This window comes from Phodopus roborovskii, unplaced genomic scaffold (assembly GCF_943737965.1).
Source record: "Phodopus roborovskii unplaced genomic scaffold, PHOROB, whole genome shotgun sequence".
In the NCBI taxonomy this organism is placed as follows: Eukaryota; Metazoa; Chordata; class Mammalia; order Rodentia; family Cricetidae; genus Phodopus; species Phodopus roborovskii.
In genome coordinates this window covers 53,425,070-53,449,571 of record NW_026126433.1, presented here as the reverse complement: position 1 = coordinate 53,449,571, position 24,502 = coordinate 53,425,070, and the positions used below count along the sequence as shown (strand labels likewise).

Below are 24,502 nucleotides of genomic sequence, written 5' to 3'. Positions count from 1 at the left end.
TCCATAGTTGTTACTAGAGTGCCCACTGCCCCCGCCTTAGTCAGGGTTTCTATTGCTGTGAAGAGATACCACGTCCACAACAACTCTTATAAGGAAAACATTTAAGTCAGGGTGGGAGGGTTACAGTCCATTATCATCATGGTGGGGAGCATGGCAGTGTGCAAGCAGATATGGTGCTGGATACATGTTGATCAGAAGGCAACAGGAAGTGTCTGTCACACCAAGGGAAGCTCCTGCAAAAGAGACCTCAGAGCCCACCCCCACAGTGACACACTTCCTACTTCAACAAGGCCACACCTCCTAATACTGAATACTGTCTCTTCCTTTGTGGGCCATCCATTTTCTTTCAAATCATAACCCCATATTGTCATGCTGGGAGTGGAACCCAGGGCCTTTTGTATGCTAAGTAGGTACTCTACCAGTGAGCTAGCCAGGCATCATTTCTTGGTTTTGTTTAAAAATGGAGCTTTATTCTGTTTCCTTTTGCAGCACATATACTGAAATTGGAATGATATAGAGTCAATTAGCGTGGCCCCTGTGCAAAGATGACATACAAATAAATATAAAAATAAACAAATAGATATTAAAAATTCAAAAGTACCTGGGTGTGTTGCTATGTGCCTTTAATCTCAGGAGGGAAAGGCATTGGACCTCTTGAGACTACCCTAGTCTACACAGCATGTTCGTGTCCAGCCAAGGCCACACAGTGTGACCGTATCTCAATCCCCTTCTCTCAAAATATCAACAAATAGGGTTTTGCTGTAAAGTTTAGGCTGTCCTTGAACTCCTGCCTCAGCCTGTGAAGTTCTGGAGTTTGAGGTGTATACATACCATCTTTGCCAGCCTCTTGTCCTCAGGTTTATTAAAGGCAGGAAGGAAACTTGCCTGGTGATTCACTAGGGAGGCGGGACCAGGAGCACTGTGAGTTTGGAGCCAAGTTGGCAACACTGTGAAATCCTTACCACTTGGCTACACTGTGAGGCCTTGCTTGGAGTTGGGGGATTGATACTAAACCTTGTCTAGAATTAAGTAAGATTCATGTATATTCTTAGGAATAAATTAATTTCAACTAAAGTCTGAACTTTATGTTTAGAGATCATCAAAATTGACAGCATACCCATTTTATTATGATCCATTTCTTACAAATCAAGATCGTAAATACAACTTAATGTCTCCCAAATTCTTTCACATATGGATCCTGAAGAAACAAGATTATATTGGGTCAAAGGGAATATTATAAGAGATCAGTAGTCATGTATCAGTATGAAATTATGTGAGAGAAGTGGAATGTTCGTATGTGCTCAAGAATAAAGAGGTGAACTATCCAAAACTTTGGATCATTTGTCCGACATGGTGGAAGGTGGTTCAAGGGTAACCTCTACTACATAGCAAGTTCAAGGCCAGCCTGGGCTTCCAGTGACCATGCTTCAAAAACAGCAACAATAACAATAGTTGCTCTATTTAGAGAAAAATCTTATTTGTTTATTGTAAAAATGGATAATAGTGGATATCAAATTGATAGCTTTTTAGTTCACTGGGAAAAAATCGAGTATAGTCTCATTTTAAATGTCGATGTATTTAATTCAAGGAAATTATGTGTTTCACAAGTTAGATTGAAATATTTACATATCAATCTATAAGCTCTGTGAAGGACACACAATCTTAACAACTAATGTAGAGAAGTCAATTGAAACCAAACCAGGAACACAGCAGAGATCACAGTGTGATTTGACATCTGTGTCCCTACGTCCCCAGTGGGTAGGTATAATGTGTTCGTCTCTAGTTTATAGCTGGAGACAGAAAGGGAGGCAGGTGTTAAGTTTACTTAAGGCCAACAGACCAAGGGAATGACTGTTTCCAGGTCTGAGAATTCCGAGCCAAAGGTACACCTGCCTCAGGCAGCCCCAGCCCGTCTTCTGAAAGAAACCGGAATCCTTGGTATTCATAATGGAACAGGGACTTGGCCACTTAGGTGGCTGGAAGCATATCAGAAATGCACTGTTCCAGATTCCAACTCCAACCCACTGGCCCAGAGTCTGCATCTGAACAAGATGATTTGTAGACATAAGAGCTGGGGAGCTAGTCCCCAGTGCATGTCCTGGATTCTCTCCTGTTCTTTCCTAGCTCCCCTCTGAAGACCTCTTAGCAGCCTTCTGGTAGAGTCAGGCTACCATCACTCAGTGTGTCAGTGCAAGTAATCTGGTGTTACAACCCTTCCAGGCTATTTGGTCTCGACATTAAAGGCAGAGACTGTGGCGATGAGGTAGCTCAGTGGTTCACCAACTACCTGAAGACTCAACCCTACAGGTTGGTTCAATTTGATACCAGCATGAAAGGAAGAACAACAAAGAAACTTTACCCTTCTGAAAGTTACCTTCAGAATTACGAGGTGAGCGTGCGGTCTTCCTTCATTCTGCCAGTTGCTCTGGGCCCTCTGTGTTTCCTTCTCTGTCCATAGAGCCCCTTGGCATGGTTCAGGAGAGTAGTCCAGGGTGCAACCTACACATTAAGGATGGAGAGGGACTTGAGATGAGGGTTGTCTCAAGGCTGGGACTTCTGAGGTACATAGAGGATTAAGGCTGGGAGATGTGTGGAGGGAGGAGCCAGGAGTGACTTCTGGGGAGGTGGGGCCTCAGGAGGAGACTGTCTGGAAGCTGAGTGTGGTGGCTTATACCCATAATCCCAGCATTCAGCATTCTATAGGAGGATTGCTGTGAATTCAAGGCCAACCCAGGCTACAGGTGAGACCGTGTCCCAGTCAAAAAAGAAATGAAGCCTGGCTGCAAGTGAAAGTGAAATTCTGGGACTAAATGTGCCTTTCCTGATGCACGCACAGAGACTTTCTCCAGGCCATGTTCACTGCCTGAGTGTGTGACAGCTGTGTCATAGGACAGGAAGGCAGTTCCTGCCAGGGAAAGCTATAGTGAGCCACGGGTTAAGATGCAAGTATTTAGGGATTCCTCTCCAAAGCCAGGTTTATTTATTATTGTTAATGTTATTAGTGATAATATTATTTCTTTGCTTTGTTACTAATCTTCCTCACCTAAAACAGTGCCAAGCATCTACTGGTTCAGATCAATAGGATTTGAGCAAATGATTGGTATTGATGGAATTATTACTAGAATGTACTGTATTGGCAGCAGACTCCTTCCTGTGTGAGGAGAAAATAGAGCAGGCTGCCAAACAGCCCACTGGTATAGTGGAGATACACACCTCTAATCCAGTCATTCCTGCGGGAGAGGCAGGAATGTCTGTGAGTTCAAGCACAGCCTGGTCTACCTGGTAAATTCCAGGACATCCAGGACTACCTAGTCCCTTTCTCAAAAATTACATAAATAATTTGCTAAAATAACAAGAGCCAGTCCAAGCTGCTGCCTTGTCTGTGCTGTGGACAGAAGCTGGGTTTCGGTGCTCACATCTTGTCTATGAACCCCCCCCCCCCAGGATGTAGCTCTCCCCTTCTGCACTTGAGAGGTTTTCTATCTGGACTCTGCTGAGCTTTGGTTGGGAGGCCTGACTGCTGTGTCCTGTAACAGGTAGCCTACCCAGACTGCAGCCCTATCCACTTGATCTCTGAAGCCTCCTTAGCCGATCTCAACACCAGGCTGAAGAAGAAAGTCAAGATGGAATACTTCAGGCCAAACATCATGGTGTCGGGCTGCGAGGCTTTTGAGGAGGTAAGGGGCCACTGATGCAGGCAGCAAACTCAGGTGTGCTGTCCCCAGAGCTGGCGAATATGAAGTCCGGGGCAGTGACCCAGATTCCCCCAAGGCTGGTGGTGGGGTGACTCCTTCCCCCAGATTGTCTGGTCTCTATGGCTGCTACTGGCCTGGTGGCTTCCAGGGGGTGCTGCTGTTCACATTCTCATGCTTAGGCTCCAGAGCTCATCAAACTCCAGCTTGCAGCCAAGACTGCACTATCTACCTGTAGCCCGGGCACAAGGAAAGGAAGACAAAAGAGGCAGTGCCACCACCACTACTCAGGAGTATGCGCAAAGAGTTCAGTTCCCGGTTCCTGGTTCCCACATAGAGGCCATGAAGGGACAGGAGCTGCATCCATGGACAGTGCCCTGAGTGACTAACAGGAGGAAATTCCACCCCCTCCCTTCACTGCAGCCTTAAAGGGACACTTGCATCAGACACCTGTGAACACAGCCCCCACACCATTAGTTAGGATCTGCTTGGTCCTGATGACAAGCTTCGCAGCTGTTCTGAGCATGGGGAAGAGTGGGCTGAGCTTTCCAGAAGTAACAAGGACAAGTAGTTAAGTGGGTGGGAGGACCTGAACTGAGTGATGACTTCATATTAGGCCCTCCCTCAACCCCGTGAGTCTGCAACATTGCTTAAAGGTCCCCCAAATGCCCAGTGGATGAGAGGTACAGCTGGCATTACAACCCAAGGCTTGACAGCCACCGCTGTGGGACTGGTTGAGGATGCCAATGTGGAAACCTGGGCAGTTAGCACCCACTCTTGAACACCACAGCTTCTTGCTCACATGGGTGGCTGTGCTTCCCTTTGTGGAGCAGAATGTGCTATTGTTGGTCTGCATGATTCTTGGTCTCCATGATTCTTTAGAGTAAATCTTTGCACAAAGCCAGTTCAAGGCTATGTCCAACAGTTTGACAATTTTAAAACAGTTAGCACATGCAGAAGATATCTTTTAGCTGATGTTATCCTGCTGTCTTCGCTACTTTCTTGCCACTGTGATAAAAAGATTCCCTTAGGGAGAGGGGTTTATTTTGGCATACAATTCTGGAGGGAGAGAGTCCATCATGGCTGAGATGGCATAGTGGCAGGAACAGGAAGCTGGCTGGTCACATCACGTCTGCCCTCAGGAGTGGCCTGGAAGTGGGACCAGGCTATAAACTTTCTAGGCTGAACCCCTAGTGACCCACTTCCTCCAGCATTGTGCCACCTTTTAGAGGTCCCACAACCGGTGGGGACCAAGTGTTCATACCCCTGTGTCTTTGGATATGAGCCGTTTGAACTCAAACCATACCAGCCGTCTATGTGATTTGCTGTGAAATTTCTTTAACTCCTCATATTTTTTTGGGGGGTGTGTGTGTGTTGAAGACAGGGTTTCTCTGTATTGCTTTGGAGCCTGTCCTGGAACTCACTTTGTAGACCAGACTGGCCTCGAACTCATAGAGATTTGCCTGCTTCTGCCTCCCGAGTGTTGGGATTAAAGGTGTGTGTCAGCACTGCCTGGTGCCTCTCACATTTGTTAAATTTAAAAACCTGGTCATCTGTTATGGGTAAGGCACTGTGGCTCACATCTCTCGTACAGAGATGAAAAGATAGGATTCTGGACATGAGATATAGTCCAGGCTGGCCTTGAACCCACTCAGCTAAAGTCCGATATATATATATATATATACACACATATACATATATATCTACAGTTTTGATACTAACTTTGCTTCAAGATCTTGAGCCAAGGGAAGAAGACAAGATGATGTCATCCCTGGCTGTAGAATTCTTACTTTTCTGTAACTCGTCAGACTTAACCTAATATAAGTATAGCCCTGTTCTGGGGCCAATTGGATATGTACTATTTTTATTATTAATGCATATTTTTACCAAACTCCTTACAGTGAAGTGATGCTACTGTTGCTGATTTAGTCCATCTTAAAGTGAGGAAGTCCAGTAGGGAAGGACTCGATGCACCTGTCTATCTCCTGCATCATAATCCACTCAAATATTAATGCAGAGTGATTAAGCACGGCATGTAGGATCTTCATTTAATTTTAAAAAAGAAAAGTACAGCAAACCTTAGCACAATGCAAAAGTCCAGGCCATTGTTTATTGCAGATGTGGGGCAGCAGCAGAATGCACTGTGGACACTGGAGCTTGTGGTTCGGAGTACCATGGGCTTCTCCCTGGGGAGTGAGAGATGACACTGATTTTTAAAAGGCTGGGGACGGTGTGGTGCCTTTGATTTCTGGAACACAGGGATGAGGTTTAAAAACAATGCCAGCATTTGCAGCTTATCTCTATCACTGGCCACCGTGGGGCCCAGTGTTCCCTGGACTTTGCTCACTGTCCTGGGTTGAACTTGAAATGTCTGAATAGGGCATCTTCTTTGTGAGTCCTCACTCTACACTTTGAAAGAGCCAGGGGAGAAAACTGCAGGAAAAGCACAGTGTGTTCTCTGTCACATGGGAAGGGCTGTTTCTGCCACTTCTAGAGAGAGAGGTTTTCTGTTTGTTTGTTGGGTCTCAAACTTCCTGTGTAGCTGAGGAGAGCCTTGAACTTGTTGCCTAGTTCAGGATTCCAGGCGTGCAGCTTTCAAGGAGCTGGGAGTCAAATCCTGTCTGCATGCACACTGGGCAAGTACTCTAACAACTGAGGTACATCTTATTTGATCCAAGAAGCTAAGCAGGGTTAGCCCTGGTATGCACCTGGGTGGGAGAGGTTCCCAAAGCCAGACAGTTGTGGTGTGAATCCCAACACTCACTGAGGGCGTGGCTTTGCCAGTCTTGCCCATTCCATCAGGTGAGAGGCAAAATTTTGGCAAATCTTCCATTCTAGACCTTTGTCTCTGATGGCCTTAGTTAGGACAACAGCTGTGTTTGCCCACTTGGCTTCAAGGTTTTTTTTCTTCTTTAAAATCTGTGTGTATTTATTTTTATTTTATATGCATGGGTGTTTTACATATATATGTGTATATATATGTGTATACATATATATATATATACACATATATATGCAGCAAAGGCATGCAGTGTTCATAGAAGTCAGAAAAAAGTATCAGAGCCTCTGGAACCAGAGTTACAGATGGTTGTGAGCCACCACGTTGGTGCTGGGAATCGAACCCAGTTCCTCTGCAAGAGCAGCTGAGTCATCTTCCCACCCATTTTGTTTTTTGAGACAAGGTCTCTTCTTGGCTGTCATCAGCTCTTTGTGGTCCAGGATGACCATGAACATCTGTCCTTTTCTCTACCTCCCAAGTTGTGGGGTCACAGGCATGTGCCACCCTTCCAGGCTTTGACACACATAGTTATAGGTACAGATTAGACATTTGGTCTACAGTGGATTGCTGTAGCACACATAGTGGTGGCCCTATGAGGCTATGGTGGAGTCACACAGTTCTTACTCCTGGTGACATCACAGTAATGCGGGAGAAAGCTACTCACCTGCTCTTGGTGATGCTGGTGTAAACAAACCACTGGGCTTCCAGGTGTAGCAGTGCATTACATAGAGTTTGTAGCACAGTGACAATAGTCAGTCATTACTGGCTCATGTCTTCATTATAGTTTAATCTTATTGCCACTGTAGAGTATATTCCCGCTACTTATCAAAAGGCAGCTCACTGTGAAGAGGGCGTCATCTCACACGAGAGGCATCCTTTTCTCTCATGTGTAACTCAGTTTCATGCTATGTTGTTCAGCGTGGTCACTATATCCAAGGTCTGGAGAGATGGCTCCACAGTCAGAGCACTGGCCGCTTTGGCAGAGGACTGAGGTTTGATTCTTAGCACCCATATGGTGGCTCACAACCATCTGCAACTCCAGTTCCTGGAGTGGCTCTCTCTGCGGGCGCTGCCTGCACCTGGTGCACAGACATGCAGGCAAAATGCCCACACACAGCAAAATAAACAAACAAACAAATAAATAAGCAAATAAAATTTTCAGTGCTAAACCCACAGAGTGGAGTCTGTTACACAGAGTATTTTCCCACTCTCTCTTTTACCATTTCTCTTCCTTTTCCTCGCATTTCCAACTCAATTTCTTCCTCACCCCGACTGGATAGCCTAGGGGCCTGATTTTGTCCGAGTGCAGATGTGCTTTTCAACCAGCAGGGGGCGCACTAAGCTCATCCAGTGGCCCCTGGAATCTGGCTGGATAGTATATTTCTTTGCAGTGTATATGTCCAGTGAATATTAAACTCCCATTATGAGTTTAATTTTTCCGTTATTAAAATGTATTGTTTCCTTTAGGAACTGAATTAACCTTTGCATTTAAATTTAAGCTTAGTCCTTTTCAAAGCTATTAGTGCTTTCAGACTAAAATGTGGACAATGATCAGACGAGGACAAATGACTATTAACATGAAGCGATTAACAGTGTCAAGGCACAGAGTTAGCATTTGGAGGCGGAAACGACAATGCTTAGGAAGCCAGACAAATTGCTAATTACCTGGCAGTTGACTTTTTGGGACAGAAGGTGACCTAAATCTGCCTTGTTGGGCTAAGACTCCATTGAACATCTTGGGGTTTGTGGCTTTCTGTTGAAGCCATGATGCAGAAGTTTACAGACAAGTGGCTTGGAACGTCACTTGGAACAAGGGAAGTGAATACAAGAAGATGGTTGGAGAGGTCTTGGATTCCCCAGGCTGCTGCTGGTAGCTACACTGCCCTCGTGTGGTGAAAGGAGACCTGAAACCTTGGCTGCACACAGCCCTGCCCCCCTCCAGTGAGATTTGCCACGTGCTTCCCTGGCAGTTCCAATGTTTGAATATGGTTTGTCGTAAGTCACAGCTCTATTTGTCACGTGGTGTGACCTTTGCTTTCACAAAGCTTGCATAGCTCCTGGGCCAACTGATTGCTTGGAACATGGAGTTTATTCTCATCAGAAACAGTTTCCTGGTGGGTGACTGGGGACGTGGCATCTGTGGAGACCTCCGTACTGTAGCTGTGGTCATACTGGGTGAGGGATGTCTGGGTTGGAAGACTCACTTGGTACTGGGACACAATTGTGCTATGCTAAATCATCCCCAAGAGAGGAGCTAGTTTGCCTCCAGATATGGAGGGGATCATGATGACATAGCCAGTTGCAGAAGGGGAGACTAGACAGTGCTTGTCCCTGTCCTTGCTCTGCCTTCTGTGGACATTTAGGTCCCTTCCAGGCCCGGAGAGAGTCAAAGCCACCAGCTAATCAGGAACGGACTCTTTTCCTGGCTTCTCTGCACATCAGTTAGACTTGGGATCTTCAGAAGCCTCACCCGGTTGAGGTCAGTTTCCAAGGAAGGGTCTTTGCTTCTGAGTGGAGGTCAGTGTTTCTCAACCTGTGGTTCTCAACCCTTTGGGGGGTTGCATATTAGATATCCTGCATGTTATATATTTACACTGTGATTCATAACCGGCAAAACTATAGTTATAAAGTAGCAATGAAATAATTTTATGGTTGGGGGTCACCACAACATGAGGAACTGTATTAAAGGGTTGCAGCATTAGGAAAGTTGAGAATCACTGTTGTAGGTGTGTATTAAGGCCCCATCCTCAAACACCCCATTTCTCCTTAGATACCTAGACAAAGGATTGTACTGTTAAACTTAGTTATCAGTGGGTCTCAGCAGGACAGGCATAAACCTCCAAGATAAGGAACCCAGATTATGTTCTTTCTGAGACACAGATTATGTTCTTTCTGAGACAGGACCTTGTGTAGCCTGGGCTAGCTTTTGTCTCACTGTGTAGCCAAGGATGACTTGAGTCTCGGAATTCCTGATTCTGTGCTGCTATCTCCCAAGGACTGGGATGACGGACATGGGTGTCATGCTAGGTTCCCAAGTTACTTTATTAGTAAAAGGGACCAGAACCTTTTTGTAGATCTCTATAAGCATGTGAATGTGATATTAAGTATGTAGATGTAGTATTCAAGGCACTGTAATTGGGCTAACCCAAAACACTATACTCCGTCATATTGATTCTTTTGTGTTACTTGAAAAGGCAAATGTAGGGGATTGTGCCGATATTCAAGTCGGTTTCTCATGTAGCTCAGGCTAGTCGTCCTTACCAGAGATGGAAAGCTGGGGTTGTAAGATCAGCATAAACACCCTGAGGGAAGCTGACTTTCTGGGCTTAGTCATGTGTCCTCTGTCTTGACACTCTCTCACAACCTGCTGCACTCTGTCATGCAGTGTGTTAGAATTCAGCTCCAACTGTATCTTTGCATTTACTCTATTATAAAGGCATGGGTCATATGAAATTTATATTAAATTATATATGTGTGTATATACACATACATATATGTATACATATATGTAATATGTATGTATGTATATGCTTTCCTCTTTATTTCTGTTTCATGTCAGGGTTCGCTGAAAAGTTCCAAGAGGATAGAGGAGGTATTTTGCCTCCTATAGGATATGACCCACATTATCTGTGGGTACTGTGGGTATGTATACATCCAATCCTTCATAGATTATCCTAACTGCAGATAAAACATAATTTAGTGTCTGGAGAGGACTCAGTGGTTAAAAGTGTCTGTTGTGCAATCATAAGGAACTGTCACCCCGTGTAGTCAGCCAGGCATCTCACAAACACCTGTAACTCCAGCTCTGAGGGATTCAAAGCCCTCTTCTGGCCTCTGCATGCAAACAGATGCAGGCACCACACCCGCCCACACAGCTACATGCACATATACTCATACACACACATATAAACAAATAAATCTTTTTAGAATACTGAGGGAAACTTCAGGACTGAACTATACACTTTTTGGTCTTTATTTCCTGATTGAAACAATGTACCTCTTACCATTGACATTCTATTTGTGAGCTAGAGATGCTTTAAAGTAAGGATTATGCATAGACTAAGAGGCAATACCAGGCCATTTCACTTGAGGATTTGGGATTCTGAAATAGGTGCTGGAACCAGTTCTGGTTTAGACAGGAAAGGATGTGGAAATATATACAAATGACTGTCTGTAAACCGTATGCAATGTTATGACACATTGTGTTTTAAGTGTGTGCAAATGTATGTGTGTTTATGTTCTGTTCATGTGTCTGTGCATGTGTTTCTTTAAGTTACTTTTACTTTTTTGTGTATGTACACTATGTGTATATAGTGCCTGTGAAGGCCAGAAGAGGGCACCAAATTCCCCAGAACTGAAGTTATGAGCTGTCATGTGGGTGCTGGGAAGTTAACCCAGGTCCTCTGCAAAAGGGCAATTGCTCTTAACCACTGAGCCATCTCTCCAGCCCCAGTGCATGTGTTCCTGTGTATATACGTGTATAATATTTGCATATGTGTACATTTAAGTATATGTATATATATATATAATTTGTGTGAGCACATTTGTGTGTATGTGTTTGTAGGTATATGTGTGTTGGTGTGTGTGGACGTGTAAGTGTGCATGTATACGTATCCGTGTATACATGTTTGTGAATTTGTGTATATGTTTGTTGGTGTGTATAGGTATAGAAGTGTGTGTTTGTACACTTAGTTGTGTGTTTGTGTGTATATGTCACATATGTGGGTGGATTAAAAGTGTGGGGGATTAGAAGCCTTGCTTTCATAGTTAAAGCTTTTCAAACCTAGCCGTCTTGCTTTCTCCTGGTGTGACTTAATGTTTTATAGTCTTCTGCATGTCTGTCTCTCGGGAAAAATGGGAATCATAATAGCACTTCCCTTCAAGTCATGAGGACCAGTTAAAGTCCAGTGTTCAAGGGTGGAAGGCCAGGCAGTCAGTGGCCACGGAGTGTCTGTCCCGTGTTCACGCTGCATCCTATGGGAATGACAAGTGTGGGAATCATGGTTGACCACACTCAAAATAGGTTTGTTTCAGAAGCTGTGGGTTTCTCATTGTCTGTCTGATGAGTCTGCTGTGGCCTACAGGCTTTGAAGACCTGTTCTTGTTGATTTGGTAGAGTCAGTAATTGAGATTGTGAGTCCAGAGTAAGATGGCTGGACTCCAGTGCACAGGTGCTGGGTTCCACGCTCAGTGCCATAAGTTTCATTTTTTACGGTGAATCATGTGTCATGAGCTTGACTGTGCGTGTACTGCCTCATGGAGCTTTGCACAGTTCTGTGTCTACATACCTTCTACCTGACCAAGGTGAAGGAAGCCTGACTCTAAAGACACCTCTCCCTTTTCTCCCAGGATACTTGGGACGAGCTCCTGATTGGTGATGTGGAAATGAAGAAGGTGTTGAGCTGCCCTAGGTAAAGACCAGGCTTAGACGGGGCTGCTGGGAGTGTTCGCCTTGTGGCCGTCATCTAATTGTGCCTCTTTGACAGGTGCATTTTGACCACAGTGGACCCAGACACTGGAGTCATAGACAGGAAGGAGCCGCTGGAAACCCTGAAGAGGTAGGATGCCAGTGTGTGCCCTGTGCCCAGCACTACAGGTGCACCAGTGCTCATGTCCTGACCCCAGGCAGCCTTTGCTTTGTGTCAGTCATGTGAGTTTCTCCCTCTTTTTAGATCTTCAGTTTTCTGACACATTTTTAGTTATATAGTATTCTAATGTGAAGCTTTAATATCTCATCGAGTTTGTGTGTGTGTGTGTGTGTGTGTGTGTGTGTGTGTGTAGGCCAGATATTGACATTGGATGACTTCCTCTGACTTTTCACTCTTTTGGGGTTTGTTTTTATAGTAGAATCCTTTTCTAATTTAAAAAAAAAAGTGTTTTGTTTTGTTTTTTGACAGAATTTCTCTGTAGCTTTGGAGGCTGTCCTGGAACTCAATCTGTAAACCAGGCTGACCTCGAACTCACAAAGATCTGCCTGCCTCTGATTCTCGAATGCTGGGATTAAAAGCATGCGCCACCAACACCCGGCTAGTTATTTATTTTTATTCTACTTTATGTGCTTTGGTGTTTTGCCTACATCTGTCTGTGTGAGGCTGTTGGAGCCTCAGGAGCTGGAGTTACAGACAGTTGTGAGCTGCCATGTGGGTGCTGGGAATTGAACTCAGATCCTCTGAAAGAGCTTTTAACCTTTGAGCCATCTCTCCAGCCCCTAGATTTCTTTTCAAAGGCAGAACTCTTGAGTCCCCTGGGTGAGGACAAGTCTCCTGCACTTTATATCTTCTTATCTGAAGTGTCATGCACAGTTCCTTATGGACACATTAACTTCTCTCTGAAAGCTGAGATTTCAAACTTAAATCCATATTCCATGGTCACAATCGTCTCAACTTGGTCCAAACTGTATGAGCCGGGTCTTTAGAAAATGCTAGATGACCCAGAGTTTCCTGGGTTGGTCTTAAAGTTCCTCTAATGTCAAAGAAATGGTAAAACTGGTGGTAAAAATGTGTGACCCTCCGTGGCACCTGTGCCAGTGCCAGGGACTGGCTGTGCAAACCTCTTCCTGCAGGGGCACAAAGAGGTGCTGAGTGGCAGAGCCAGGCCCGCTTGGAAGCCGGGACAGCAGCAAGGAGGTGAAGGCACACAAGCTGCCATGGCTAAGCCAACCAAGGATGTGTGCACTTCACTTTATGTTGGTGATAAGGCTCTCACTGGCCTGGAACTTGCTGGTGAGCTCCAGGCATCACCTGTCCCTGGCTCCCCTGTGCTAGGATTCTAGGCGAACACTACTGGGCTTTTTCTGGCCTCTGAAGAGCTGCACACAGGTCCTTGTTCCTGCACAGCAGGCATTTTACCAACTGAGGCCTCATCCAGCCCATCTCATCAATTTCTAGTAATTCAAGAGCCCCCTCCCCCGAAAAAAAAGAAAGAAAGAAAAAAAAAAAAAAGAGAGAGAGAGAAAGCACAAAAAAAGACCTTAGTTAACATTTTTTGGGTGTCTGTGTTGTTTGGCTTACCCTTTCTGTTTTAATGTTTGCTTCTAACAGGTTTGGAGGTTATTTCAAGAGGCCTTTGGATTTACAGTTCTATCTTTGTTCTTTACTTTTAAAAATACAGTGAAGGTGATTTTCTTCAGCTAACTTTGACTTCATGAGCAGTCCCTTCAGCCAGTGGCATCTCTGCCTTCATTTTCATTTACAGGGGAACCTCCAGTTTTGAGCCTTAATGTTGGAGGAGTTGAAAGCATAGGGAATAAATGCCTTGAACCAGAGCTTTGACAAAAAAACGACAGAAAACAAAAACAAAAACAAAACCTGACAAAGACAATTTAAGGGAGAAAGAGATTTATTTTACCTCACAATTCCAGGCTGTAGTGCATCACTGTGGGGACATTAAGGCAGGACAGTCACACCCCATCCATACAGAGAAACCCATGCACACATGCTTGCTTGCCTGTGCTCAGCCTGACTGTTAGTTCTCTACTGTTAGTTCAGGAGCTTCTGTCTAGGGTGTATGGTACCACCCACAGTGGGCTGGGTAACTTAATTAAAACAAGCCCACATGCCAACCCAGTGTAGACAGTCTCTCAGACTTTCAGTGGGTCTCAGTTGTGTTATTGACGATGAAGGCCAGTCAGCACAGTGGGGGAGGGGTGGTCCTATTTTGTGGTTCCATGAGCATTTTTTCCTGTGAGTTGTGAGTCCCAGGTACCTGTGTAATAGTGTACAATTCTTACACAAACCAACACTTACTTTTATTAATATTGTAATTATTATTATTTTGGGATTTTAGAGACAGTGTTTCTGTAACCCTGGTTGTTCTGTAATTTGCTTTGTAGACCAGGTTGGCCTCGAACTCAGATCCACCTGGCTTTAGAAAACCCACAATTATTTGGCTGCTTGCTTACAGTCATCCCTGACCACCTTTAGAAAGAGCTTGTTATTGACCCATAATTGCCTAAGGATCAAACGTCCAAGTCCTGCAGAAAGCACTAGACTCCTGTTTCCTTCGGGGGCCTGATGATGGTTTGGCTTCTTTCAGCTACCGCCTGTGTGACCCGTCTGTGAAGAGTTTGTACCAGACATCTCCCCTTTTTGGGATGTATTTCTCAGTGGAAAGAATTGGAAGCCTGAGAGTCGGTGACCCTGTGTATCGTATGGTGGATTAATGGGCCCAGTGTCTGACAAGGTAAAAGTTTTCATTCCCTCCTAGAGCTCTGTTTTGACATCACAACCACATTCCTTGTCCTCTGATGCTTTAAAATTTTTTAAATACTTTGCCTGTTGGTGGCTCATACCTTTAATGGCAGCACCTGGGAGGCAGAGACAGGTGGAGCTCTTAAGTTCAAGACCAGCCTGGTTTACAAAGCAAGTTCCAGGCAGCCAGGGCTACACAGAGAAACCATGTCTTGAACAAGACAAAACTTTAAACATTTTATTATTCTGTGTATATGGATGCTTCGCCTGCATATATGTCTGTGTCCCCCATGCATACAGTAACTGAGGAAGCCAGAAGAGGGAACCCCTGGAAAGTGGAGTTACAGATGGTTGAGAGCTGCCACGGAGATGCTGGGAATCGAACCTGTGCCCTCTAGAAGAGCAGCAAGTGCTCTTAACCACTGAGCTGGCTCATTCAGATGCTTTTTTAAAATCCTATGTTGTTTTAATTCTTGGGAGAATGAGGAGTTTGGGAATCTCCCTCCCTTCCTTCAATAATCTGTGTACTTCTATCCAGCCTTCCCCATTCCTGCTTCCCATTTGGTGATAAAGTAGTACCAACAGGGGCTGCCCTGACACACTGGCAGGGGCCCCTGGTTCCCTGGGGCAGCATCATTAGAGGAGTGAGAAGCCAGATGTGGTGGTGCACACTTTTAGTCCTAGTAGTTGAGGCAGAAGAAGGTGGATCTCTGAGTTCAAGGCCAGCCTGGTTTACAAAGCAAATTTCAGGCAGCCCGGGCTACACAGAAACCCTGTAAAAAAAAAAAAAAAAAAATCAAAACAAACAAACAAACAAACAAAAAAAAAAACCCCCAAAAAACAAAAATGTCACTGACAGCAAAAAGGCAATAAGGAACGAAGGCAAAAGACCCTCTAGGGTTAGGTGTGCACTTTTTTTTTTGTCTGAGAAAAGTGGGCAGGGGGTATTGCAAACCCTGTCAGACATCTCTTAAATACATCTTAAAGAATCAGTGTGCCAAGATGACTAGATCATGATGCTGAGGTAGAAAATAACATTCTTACTGATCGCATCAGGTCAGCTCGATTCCTGAGTCCTACAGACACAGCTGACCCCTTAGTTATAGGAAGGAATGAGGAGTCATTGGGAAACCTTCCCTTGAAAGCTCTAAGCAGCTCCCATTGCAAAATCTGTTATCCAGCTTCCCTGAAGCATTGTGGAGATTTTGTCTTGTTTTGTTTTAAGATTTACTGATTTTTATTTTATGTGTGAGTGTTTTCCCTGTATGCCTGTACAGACACTGTATATATGCAGTACCTTCAGAGGCCAGAAGAGTGCGCTAGATTCCATGGGACGAGTTAAAGATGGTTCTGAGCTGCCATGTGGGCTCCTCTGTAAGAGCAGCCAGTGCTCTTAAACCCTAGGCCCCTACTTTCTACTCCCTAAAGTCACCTCATGGCTGAAACCTTTGACACTTTTCTCTCTAATTCTTCCCTGGGATTCTCACATATGGTGACCTCTCTGCAGCCTTGCCGCCTGCCCATGTGACTGACCATCTGTCCCAGTTATGGTTTCTATTGCTGTGAAGAGACACCATGACCACGGCAACTCTTGTAAAGGAAAACATATAATTGGGGCTGGCTTACAGTTTCAGGGGTGTCATCCCTTATCATCAGGGCAGGGCATGATGGCGTGCAGGCAGACACGGTGCTGGAGAAGGACCTGAGAGTTCTGTATCTTGGTCCTCAGGCAGCAGGAGGAGTCTGTTCTATACTGGGCATGGCTTGAGCATAGGAGACCTTAAAGCCCACCCCCACAGTGAAATACTTCTTCCCACAAGGCCACGCCCATCCCAACAAAGCCACACCTCCAAATAGTGCCCCTCCCAATGGGGCCATTTTCTTTCTAACCACCACACCATCCAAAGGACCAAGTGCCTTAGTGACTCATGTAGACTAGGTATAACAACAGCTATACTCAGAACTAAGGGTTCATCCTTAGTTCTGAGTCTCTGTGGACTAAAAAATAGGAAATAAGGGTTGTCCTCACCAAAACATTTAATAAAAGCTATTTTGCTATTAATTCATTAAATTCAGAATGTAATATAAACATTAAAGGTACTTAATAGTAGGTATGAAATTTTTTATTGTCCTTTTGGACAGTAGCATAGCTTCAAGGGCCAATGTGCCATATGTGTGAGACAGGAAATGTGAAAAAGGAAATCAACATCCTTTGACTATGGTTGTGTGGTTAAAACCCCAGAGACCATGCAGCATGACCAAAGGTAGAATGGAGAGTCTCTCTCGAAGCCAGCCTGTGGCTGCCCGGAGATGAGCACTTCTCACAGAGCAGTCTCGAATGCATATTACAAGGAGTTTCAGAGATAAAGCATACAAACTGCATCCTGGTCAGAGTTGCAGGGGGAAGCAAGCAAGCAGTCTGACAGGAGCCATTAACATGCTGTTAGCTGGGACATTTCAACCCAAGTTTCTAGAACAGGGTTGCGTGCTTTCCCACAGGACTTTTCAGGGCAGAGGCTAGAGACCAAAGATGGCTTCAGCTGAGACAAGATGGGAAAAACTTTACCCTGTCACTTCTACCTGTCCTGATGAGGCTTGTAACCACACTGCCAACCATACTTAATTGTTTGTTTTCTGAAACAGGATCTCTGTGTAGCCCTGGCTTTCCTGGAACTCATTCTGTAGACTAGGCTGGCCCTGAACTCAGAGTGCTGGGATTAAAGGCCACTATGTCCGACCCATGCATGAGAGCATGCGAGGTGGTTCAGTGGGTAAATGTGCTTGCCACCAAGTCTGAGGTCCTTCGTTCAAATCCCTAGACTCGTGTGGTAGAAGGAGAAAACTGGTTCTCCCAAGCTGCTCTTTGACCTCTATATGGGTACCATGCCCCCACCCCACAAATCAATAAATGCAATTTAAGACAGATATGATAGCTTATGCCTGTAATCCTAACACTTGGGAGGTAGAGACAGGTGGAGAAAAAAAGTTAAATAAAATCCTTGTGACTCAAAATTGATGTATCTTGTAATTGATCTGTCTTGGATTTCATGAAATATAGAAAATACTAGAAGACAGGAAATGGCAGATCTGATCAGACCTTATCCTGCTTTCCAGCTGTGGATGACTGAGCCTAGTTCCTGAGCTTTAGGTGACAGACCTACTTATCAGATGCTGCAATGGCTAAACATGGCAGCCCTTCACAGTAGTTCACTCTGGCAACTTAACGTTTGTTCAGGTTTCCAGGAGGCTTTGAGTTTTAAAGGCCCTAAGACAATCTCTTACCACCCTGTTAGGGCCTGTGGGGGGAAGTGACAGTAGACACTTAGTAGATAGTAGACACTTGATAGTAGACAGTAGATACTTGATAGTGGATAGTAGACACTTAGTAGATAGTAGACACTTGATAGTAGACACTAGGTAGATAAGCAGTTAAGGCTCATGTGGGCCAGCTGACCTAGCATTGTGGAGCTGAGGAGACACAGCCAAGGGGCACGGTCCCCATCCAGTGTCTTCTTGTATTTTATGTGTGAAGAAGTAACTCAGTGCCCAGGCACTGTGTGGTGTTCCAGGGGCTCAGGAAAAAGGACAGTTTTCTCCATGGGGTGACGGAGCAAAGTATGAGGGCAGAGTGCAGCTTGTTCTTGCTGAGGAATGTAAGAAGGATCAGGAGGTGCTCCAGGGGCCCATAGGATGCAAGCTGGAAGGTCCACTTTGGATGGACAGATTAAAGCCTTAAAAGGCAAAGCAGTAAACATTTGCTCTGAAGTTAGTTTGGCTGTCTATTTACTTAAAACTTGAGGGGAGGGGGTGAAGCACAGGGTTTTTGTATAGCCTAGGCTGACCCCAAACTTAGACTTCCCATCCTGCCTTATCCTCCTGAGTGCTGAGGTAGCATGTGCTACCATGTGTGGTTTACTTAAACACACGAAAGTTGTGTTCCATTCTAATTTCAGCTTATGTTCACCATGGCATGTTTAGGAAAGGCCAGAGAATTAGACGGATGGAAACCACCTACTTAGACATTTTACACAGATACAAGTTTTATTTATTCCATGTAGCTGTGATGCATGCATTTTGTAGCCCAACACTATAAACAAACTTAATTTTGATGGCTTAATAATATACTATTTAAATAAATGATATGCTTTAAAAATCAGTTTTACAGTATTTGCTGCTTGGATTATACCCAATTATGTTATAAATAACAATATAGTGGATCTCTCTGCAGGCCCCAGAGCATTTCTAAACTAGAGGATTTTTACAGCTTATAAAAGTAGAAATATTACCATGAGAAATTATCTGTAAAAGAGTTGTTTTCTTTTTGTACTCTGTACGTCATGTTGCACTAGTCATTTACATCTGCTCTAACAAAATACTTTAAGGTTGAATACTCCATCCTGAAGAAAGGTTCAGTCAGATCAATGGTTCACAAAGCTGAAAAGTCCAAGATTAGGTGGCCCCCTCAGTTTAGTCTTGGTAAAGCTCCCTTGACTGTATCACAGAGCCAAGAGCTCACATGGTGAGTCAGGAAGGCAGAGTGGAAAGGGCCAGACTTGCTCTTCTAAAACAAATTTCTCTTAAGGGAGCTAACGGAGTGGCATAATCACTGTTCCATTGCAGTGAAGAGACACCATGACCAAGGCAACTCTTTAAAAAAGAAAGCATTTAGTTTGGGGCTGGCTTACAGTTTCAGAGGCTTAGTTCATTATCATTATGGCAGAGAGCATGGTGGCGGGCAGGCAGATGTGGTGCCACCAGAAAAGTAGCTGAGAGCTTCGTCATGATCTTTAAGCAGAGAAACCCCAAAGCCCCGCCCCCCCACTTCCTCCAACTAGGCCACGCCTCTTTACCTTTCTAATGCTTTTAAACGTTCCACTCCCTGGTGACCAAGCATTCAAATATATGAGCTATGGGGCCATTCTTATTCAGACCAGCACACTGGGTGGGTTTCTATTGCTGTGATAAACACCATGATCAAAAAAAAAAAAAAAAAAAAAAAAAAAAACTTAGGAAGAAAAGTGTTTTTTGCTTGCACTCAAAAGTAAACGGTCCCTCACTGAAGGAAGTCAGGGAAGGAGCTCAAACTGGGCAGGAACTGAGGGAGAGGCCCTGAAGAAGCATTGTCTGGCTCAGTCCTCATGGCTTGCTCAGCCTGTTTTTCTCTCTCTCCCTTAATTTTGCTGTTTTTTGTGTTTCTAGGCAGGGTCTATCTGTATAACAGTCCTGGGTGTCTTAGAACTCGCTTTGTAGACCAGTATGGCCTCTAACAGAGATCTACCTACCTCTGCCCTATGCGCCACTACTGCCCATCTTAGCCTATCATCTTATATACCCAGCCATCACCTAAGAGGGGACCGCCCACAGCAGGCGGTACCCTCCCACTTCAGCCATCAATCAAGACATTGCACCTGACTTGCTCACAGGCCAGTCTATTGGCAGCAGCTTCTCAACTGAGGTCCCCTCTTCCCAAACGACTCTAGCCTGAGTGATGCCGACATTAACTAACTAGCATACTGGGCTCCACAAGATCTACCTGAATCCCTCTCGGCCTAATGAACCCTCACGAGGCCCCACCTGGTGGGAATCACCTCACTTCTCAAGTCACTATACACAAACCAGCCCCTGTAGGGCACAGTCTGTCCACAGCCACTGGCTCCGGTAAGAAAGCCCCTTGTTAGGGTCCTGATGAACCCATCTTCAAAAGCAGCTGTTGGCTGTGATGGTGGTTCTTGTAGGTCATAGTTTACATCCCCTGCACTTTAGCCTCAATAAGCGACTGTTCTGTTCAAGAGTGAATTATTTATGATCAGTTGTCTGAGTAACAAAATAATAAAGATCTTATCATTTCTTCAGCTCCCAGGTTCTAGGAGATACTTCTGCAAGTCCTTACTGCCAGCCATGACCGTCTTCCTGGAAATAAGCCTCCGTTTTTCCTTCAGAGCGTTGTACACCTGAGTTAATTTGAGAAAGTACAAGAGGTGGTTTGGGAATATTAGATAATGATGTTTTTAAAAATAAATGGAATTGTGAACAGTTATTCTGAATGGCCCTACCCCTGTTACCTTTTTCTAATTACTGCCTTTAACATTGCGTAGTAAAGCAAGTTTAGAGTCAACTTAAAAGCTGCCAAATTTTAAAAGAAAATGTTTATACGTTTTATAGGTGTATGTGTGAGAGGTGGGGGAACGAGTCCTCATGTCCTGATGTCAGTGTGCTAATTCTCAACCTGAATGTTGAGCCCTGTTGAGTTTTGATTATAGAGCCAGGATTATGCTTAAATATAGGAATGATTCCATAGATCATGGGGTTATTTTATTCTTTGTATCTTTATGTTTCATTAGGATTCTATTAAAACATATGATTTATCTTTAATTGTCAATTCCTCTAATTCTACAAGAAAATAGAATTTAAAAGACTAGAATCTCCAAAAATAGGAGTAAACAGGAGAAACCACGAACACATTTGTTATATTCATATCTATTTTTCATAACAAAGATGAACTAGCTTGCTGTAACAAGTGGCATATAAATGAGTTAGCCCTCTTGAAATTGTGTGGCTTCTTTGTCATTAATAAGTGTGAGTTTCTTCCTGCTTCATCTGTGACATCTGCTTCTGGGTTTCTTTCTCATTTCAGAGTCATTGTCACACATCTCCCCTGGGTTCCAAACATTTCCCCTTGCCACTGGTGTGCACAGGCACCCGGAACTGAGTGAACATGGCTGTCTAGGCCAGTGTTCTCAACCTGTGAGTTTTGACCCCTTGAGGTATCAAGCGACCCTTCCACGAGCGTCCAAATCAGATATCCCGAGTAGCAGTTATTTACATACGGTTCATAACAGTGGCAGAATTGCAATTATGAAGCAGCAATGAAAATTTTATGGTTGGGGGTCACCACAGCATGAGGAACTGTGTTAGAGGGTTACAGCATTAGGAAGATTGTAGACTCTAAGACATTATGGCTGGGTTCTGAGCCTGAGTTGAACCCCTCACCTCTGGCTATGAGTTAAAAGTGGAAGGCAAGCTGTGTCTTGGGTAATTTTGGACATGATAAAAGTTTTAAAGTCATGCTCCATCTAAAATCAACCATTAATTCTGAAACCATTTTCCCCTTTACATTTCTGAAGAGGAGTAGGAAGAGCGATAAACACACTCAGCTCTTGGTACCTTCCAGGCGCCTTTCCACAGAGAATTGGGAGCCTCGTCTGGTCCCCAGTGGCCCACATCACGGTGCCAGCTCCACTTCTCCATGACAAAAATCCCCAGGAGAACAGCCTGAAGGAGGGAGGATTCATTTGCCCCGAGGTCTCCCATGGTTCCATCTGTGGTCATTCTGCTGCACTCTTGGGCAGAGTACCCAGAGTGGCAAAATGTGTCAGAGGGATAGTTCTCTATTTGATAAGCACAGAAAGCAGATGGGAAGGAAGGGTCTAAGTCTCCACCAGGAGACTAACTTCCTCCTCAGCTAGGCTGCACCTCAGCCTCCTCAAATAGTGTCACCAGCTGGGGACATGAGAGCTACTGAAGGGACCAGACCCTCACCCAGCTCTCTGCTTTAGCAGCCATGGCAGGATGCAGAAAAGACCCAGCAAGATGTAGGCCTCTGACTCAGCAAAATGTGCTGAGCTTCCTAACCTTTCCCGTCCTTGCCCCTCACAGGGAAGCCAGATACCCTTCACATGGCAAGGAACCAATCAGAAGTTAGCTGGTGGGCTCTGGATATGCTTTATGGACTATTGACGTTGGCTTTAAGGCAACAATGATGTATAGAGCATAGCAACCATCCTAGGAGGCCCTATAGGCCATAGCAACCAGTTGACCAATCAACACAGGACAAGTTGCCCAGGCCCAGAAGTGCACACTCCTGAGACCGTTGCACACCCCTAGACACTTCCCTCCCTCTTCCCAATAAATTCCTTGCCTTGCAGTTTCTCTGGGTCCTTCTTGCCTGACCTGCCATGTGGGAAGGACAAAAGACCCTGAGTTAAGGTAGTTAACCTGTTAAATAAAAGACTCTTTACTTTTGCATCGGAAATAAGTCTCTTGGTGATTTGGGGGTTCAGAATTTGGGCACAACACTAGAGGGTGACTTTCACATTCAACAACAATAAATAGCCCAAGCCCAGGGAAGCAAGGTGAGCACAGTGCCCTCACAACTCTGATCATCTCTGGGTCTCTGGGAGTGAGGAGTGGCAGAAGGTGGCTGGGCATTGAGCAAGAAAAAGTATTTAGGTGTATGACAAGAAACTGTTGCAGGACAGGTCCTGAGTGATACTCATTTTTGTATCCCAGGTTGATGCTTTAAGCCAAATGAAGGCGAATTAAAAAAGTAAAGGACTGGGTTAAATCTGAGACAAGCAAGAGAGAAATCAATGGCAGGTCTAGGGACCAGAGCTTACCTGTAGGTGTGGTCTTGAGCATTGGGGGAGGAGCCTGAGCTTTCTGAGGGGGCAGGGTTTGGAGGAGGAGGAGTGGGGTTGAGGTGGAGTTTCCAGCTGAATACTGAGCACCAAAGGAACCCAAAGTGAGCTGGCAGCTGAGGAAGGAGTGTCTATCTTTGTCAAAAGATCATAAGTATCCCAAGTTGGAAGCAAAAGTCAATGCATGCATGCCAGCCATCTGCTTTCTCCACTTGTCACGCAGTGGCCTCTCAGGGAGTCTTTACAGAGACCCCAGCTCTGCCCCACATTGCCTCGGCTGCAATGCACCACAGCCTCCATCTTGCTCTTGTTAGTATTGTATGAATGTGAGTTCTGGGGACTGTCCCTTCTCCACTCCAAGATGCTGTCCAGCAGCAGGACATTCTGGTCAAGGTGTGATCCTGCCCATCACAGACCCTGCAGGGTATCAAGTGCAGTCTCTGGAAGGCAGTCTGAGGTCCTTGGAACCCTGGGAGACAGGTCCCACATCTGGCTGATTCCAGCTTTTTCCATCTCTCAGCCTGAGACTTAGGGTGGGTGGAAGGGAGGTATTTCCAGTTCCTTGGGGTCCTCTGTTTCAATAGTCTGATGGCCAGAGTTAGGGCAAAAACTTCTCTTTAGAGAAATCTTCATTCCTGCCTCACATCTTCCCCCTGCCCTCTCCCCCTTGTCTGTAAAATCCCTTTAATACAAAGCCTTCTCCCTGTTAGAATAGTCTAGAACAAAGACTTGCCATTTCAGCAACTTGACAGTCAACCAGGAGCCTGAGGCACCTGAGGTACCTTGTTGGCCTTGGCTTTGTTTAAGATGTGCTGACATTCGGAAATGATGAGTGACAGAATCCACCTCGTGGGACCTGCAGGGAAAGAGCTCCGGGCTCTTGGTGAGTGCCAGTTCTGATCTCGGACTGTTCTGTTCCGATAGCTCTGATGAGGCACTGCCCTGCCCTGTAGCGCCTCAGGGTCTGGTCAGACCTTTCTAATTCAGATCCTAGCTGGCTGGAAGCTCCTTGATCGCTGCCAAACTGCTCTCAGAGGGGCAGCTGCCCAGCAGCCTGATTTCTAATTTCAAAATCACACCATGTTTGTGCAAACGTTGTGTGTTTTAGGTCAAATAAACAACTCTACAAACATAAATAAGCTGGTCTCCTGCCTCGATTGATCGTGGGAGAGGGTCAGGGTGAGTGAAGGAGGGAAGGGAGGGAGGGAGGGAGAAGAACAGGAGGGAGGTGGGGACAACGGGTGGGAACCACCACACCAACCACCACCTCCCCGCCCAGTCCGAATGAAGATGCTCAACTTGGATTGGCGGGGAAGGGTCAGGAGGGCCCTTGGGCTCAAGCCCAGGCCCTGGCCAACGGCGACAGTCGCTCTTAGTCCAGCGGGCACCTGAGGTGTATTAACGCCCGCCCCGCCGGCTCTCGCA

General features: G+C 45.2%; 1 protein-coding gene and 1 non-coding gene across 2 annotated transcripts in view; both read left to right on the top strand.

Annotated features, from left to right (window-relative positions):
• Positions 1-21,030, top strand: part of Mtarc2 (mitochondrial amidoxime reducing component 2) — a 34,793-nt gene extending 13,763 nt beyond the window's left edge. The window contains exons 3-8 of the mRNA XM_051186502.1: positions 2,221-2,389; positions 3,537-3,677; positions 11,821-11,882; positions 11,958-12,029; positions 14,506-14,652; positions 20,514-21,030. Coding sequence (XP_051042459.1) covers positions 2,221-2,389; positions 3,537-3,677; positions 11,821-11,882; positions 11,958-12,029; positions 14,506-14,632 — 571 coding nt within the window. The 3' untranslated portion in view covers positions 14,633-14,652; positions 20,514-21,030. The remainder of the gene's footprint in view (positions 1-2,220; positions 2,390-3,536; positions 3,678-11,820; positions 11,883-11,957; positions 12,030-14,505; positions 14,653-20,513) is intronic.
• LOC127223769 (U6 spliceosomal RNA) lies at positions 474-582 on the top strand. The gene has a single exon (XR_007834652.1). It is a non-coding gene; the product is annotated as a U6 spliceosomal RNA (small nuclear RNA).
• Positions 21,031-24,502: the final 3,472 nt, after the last annotated feature.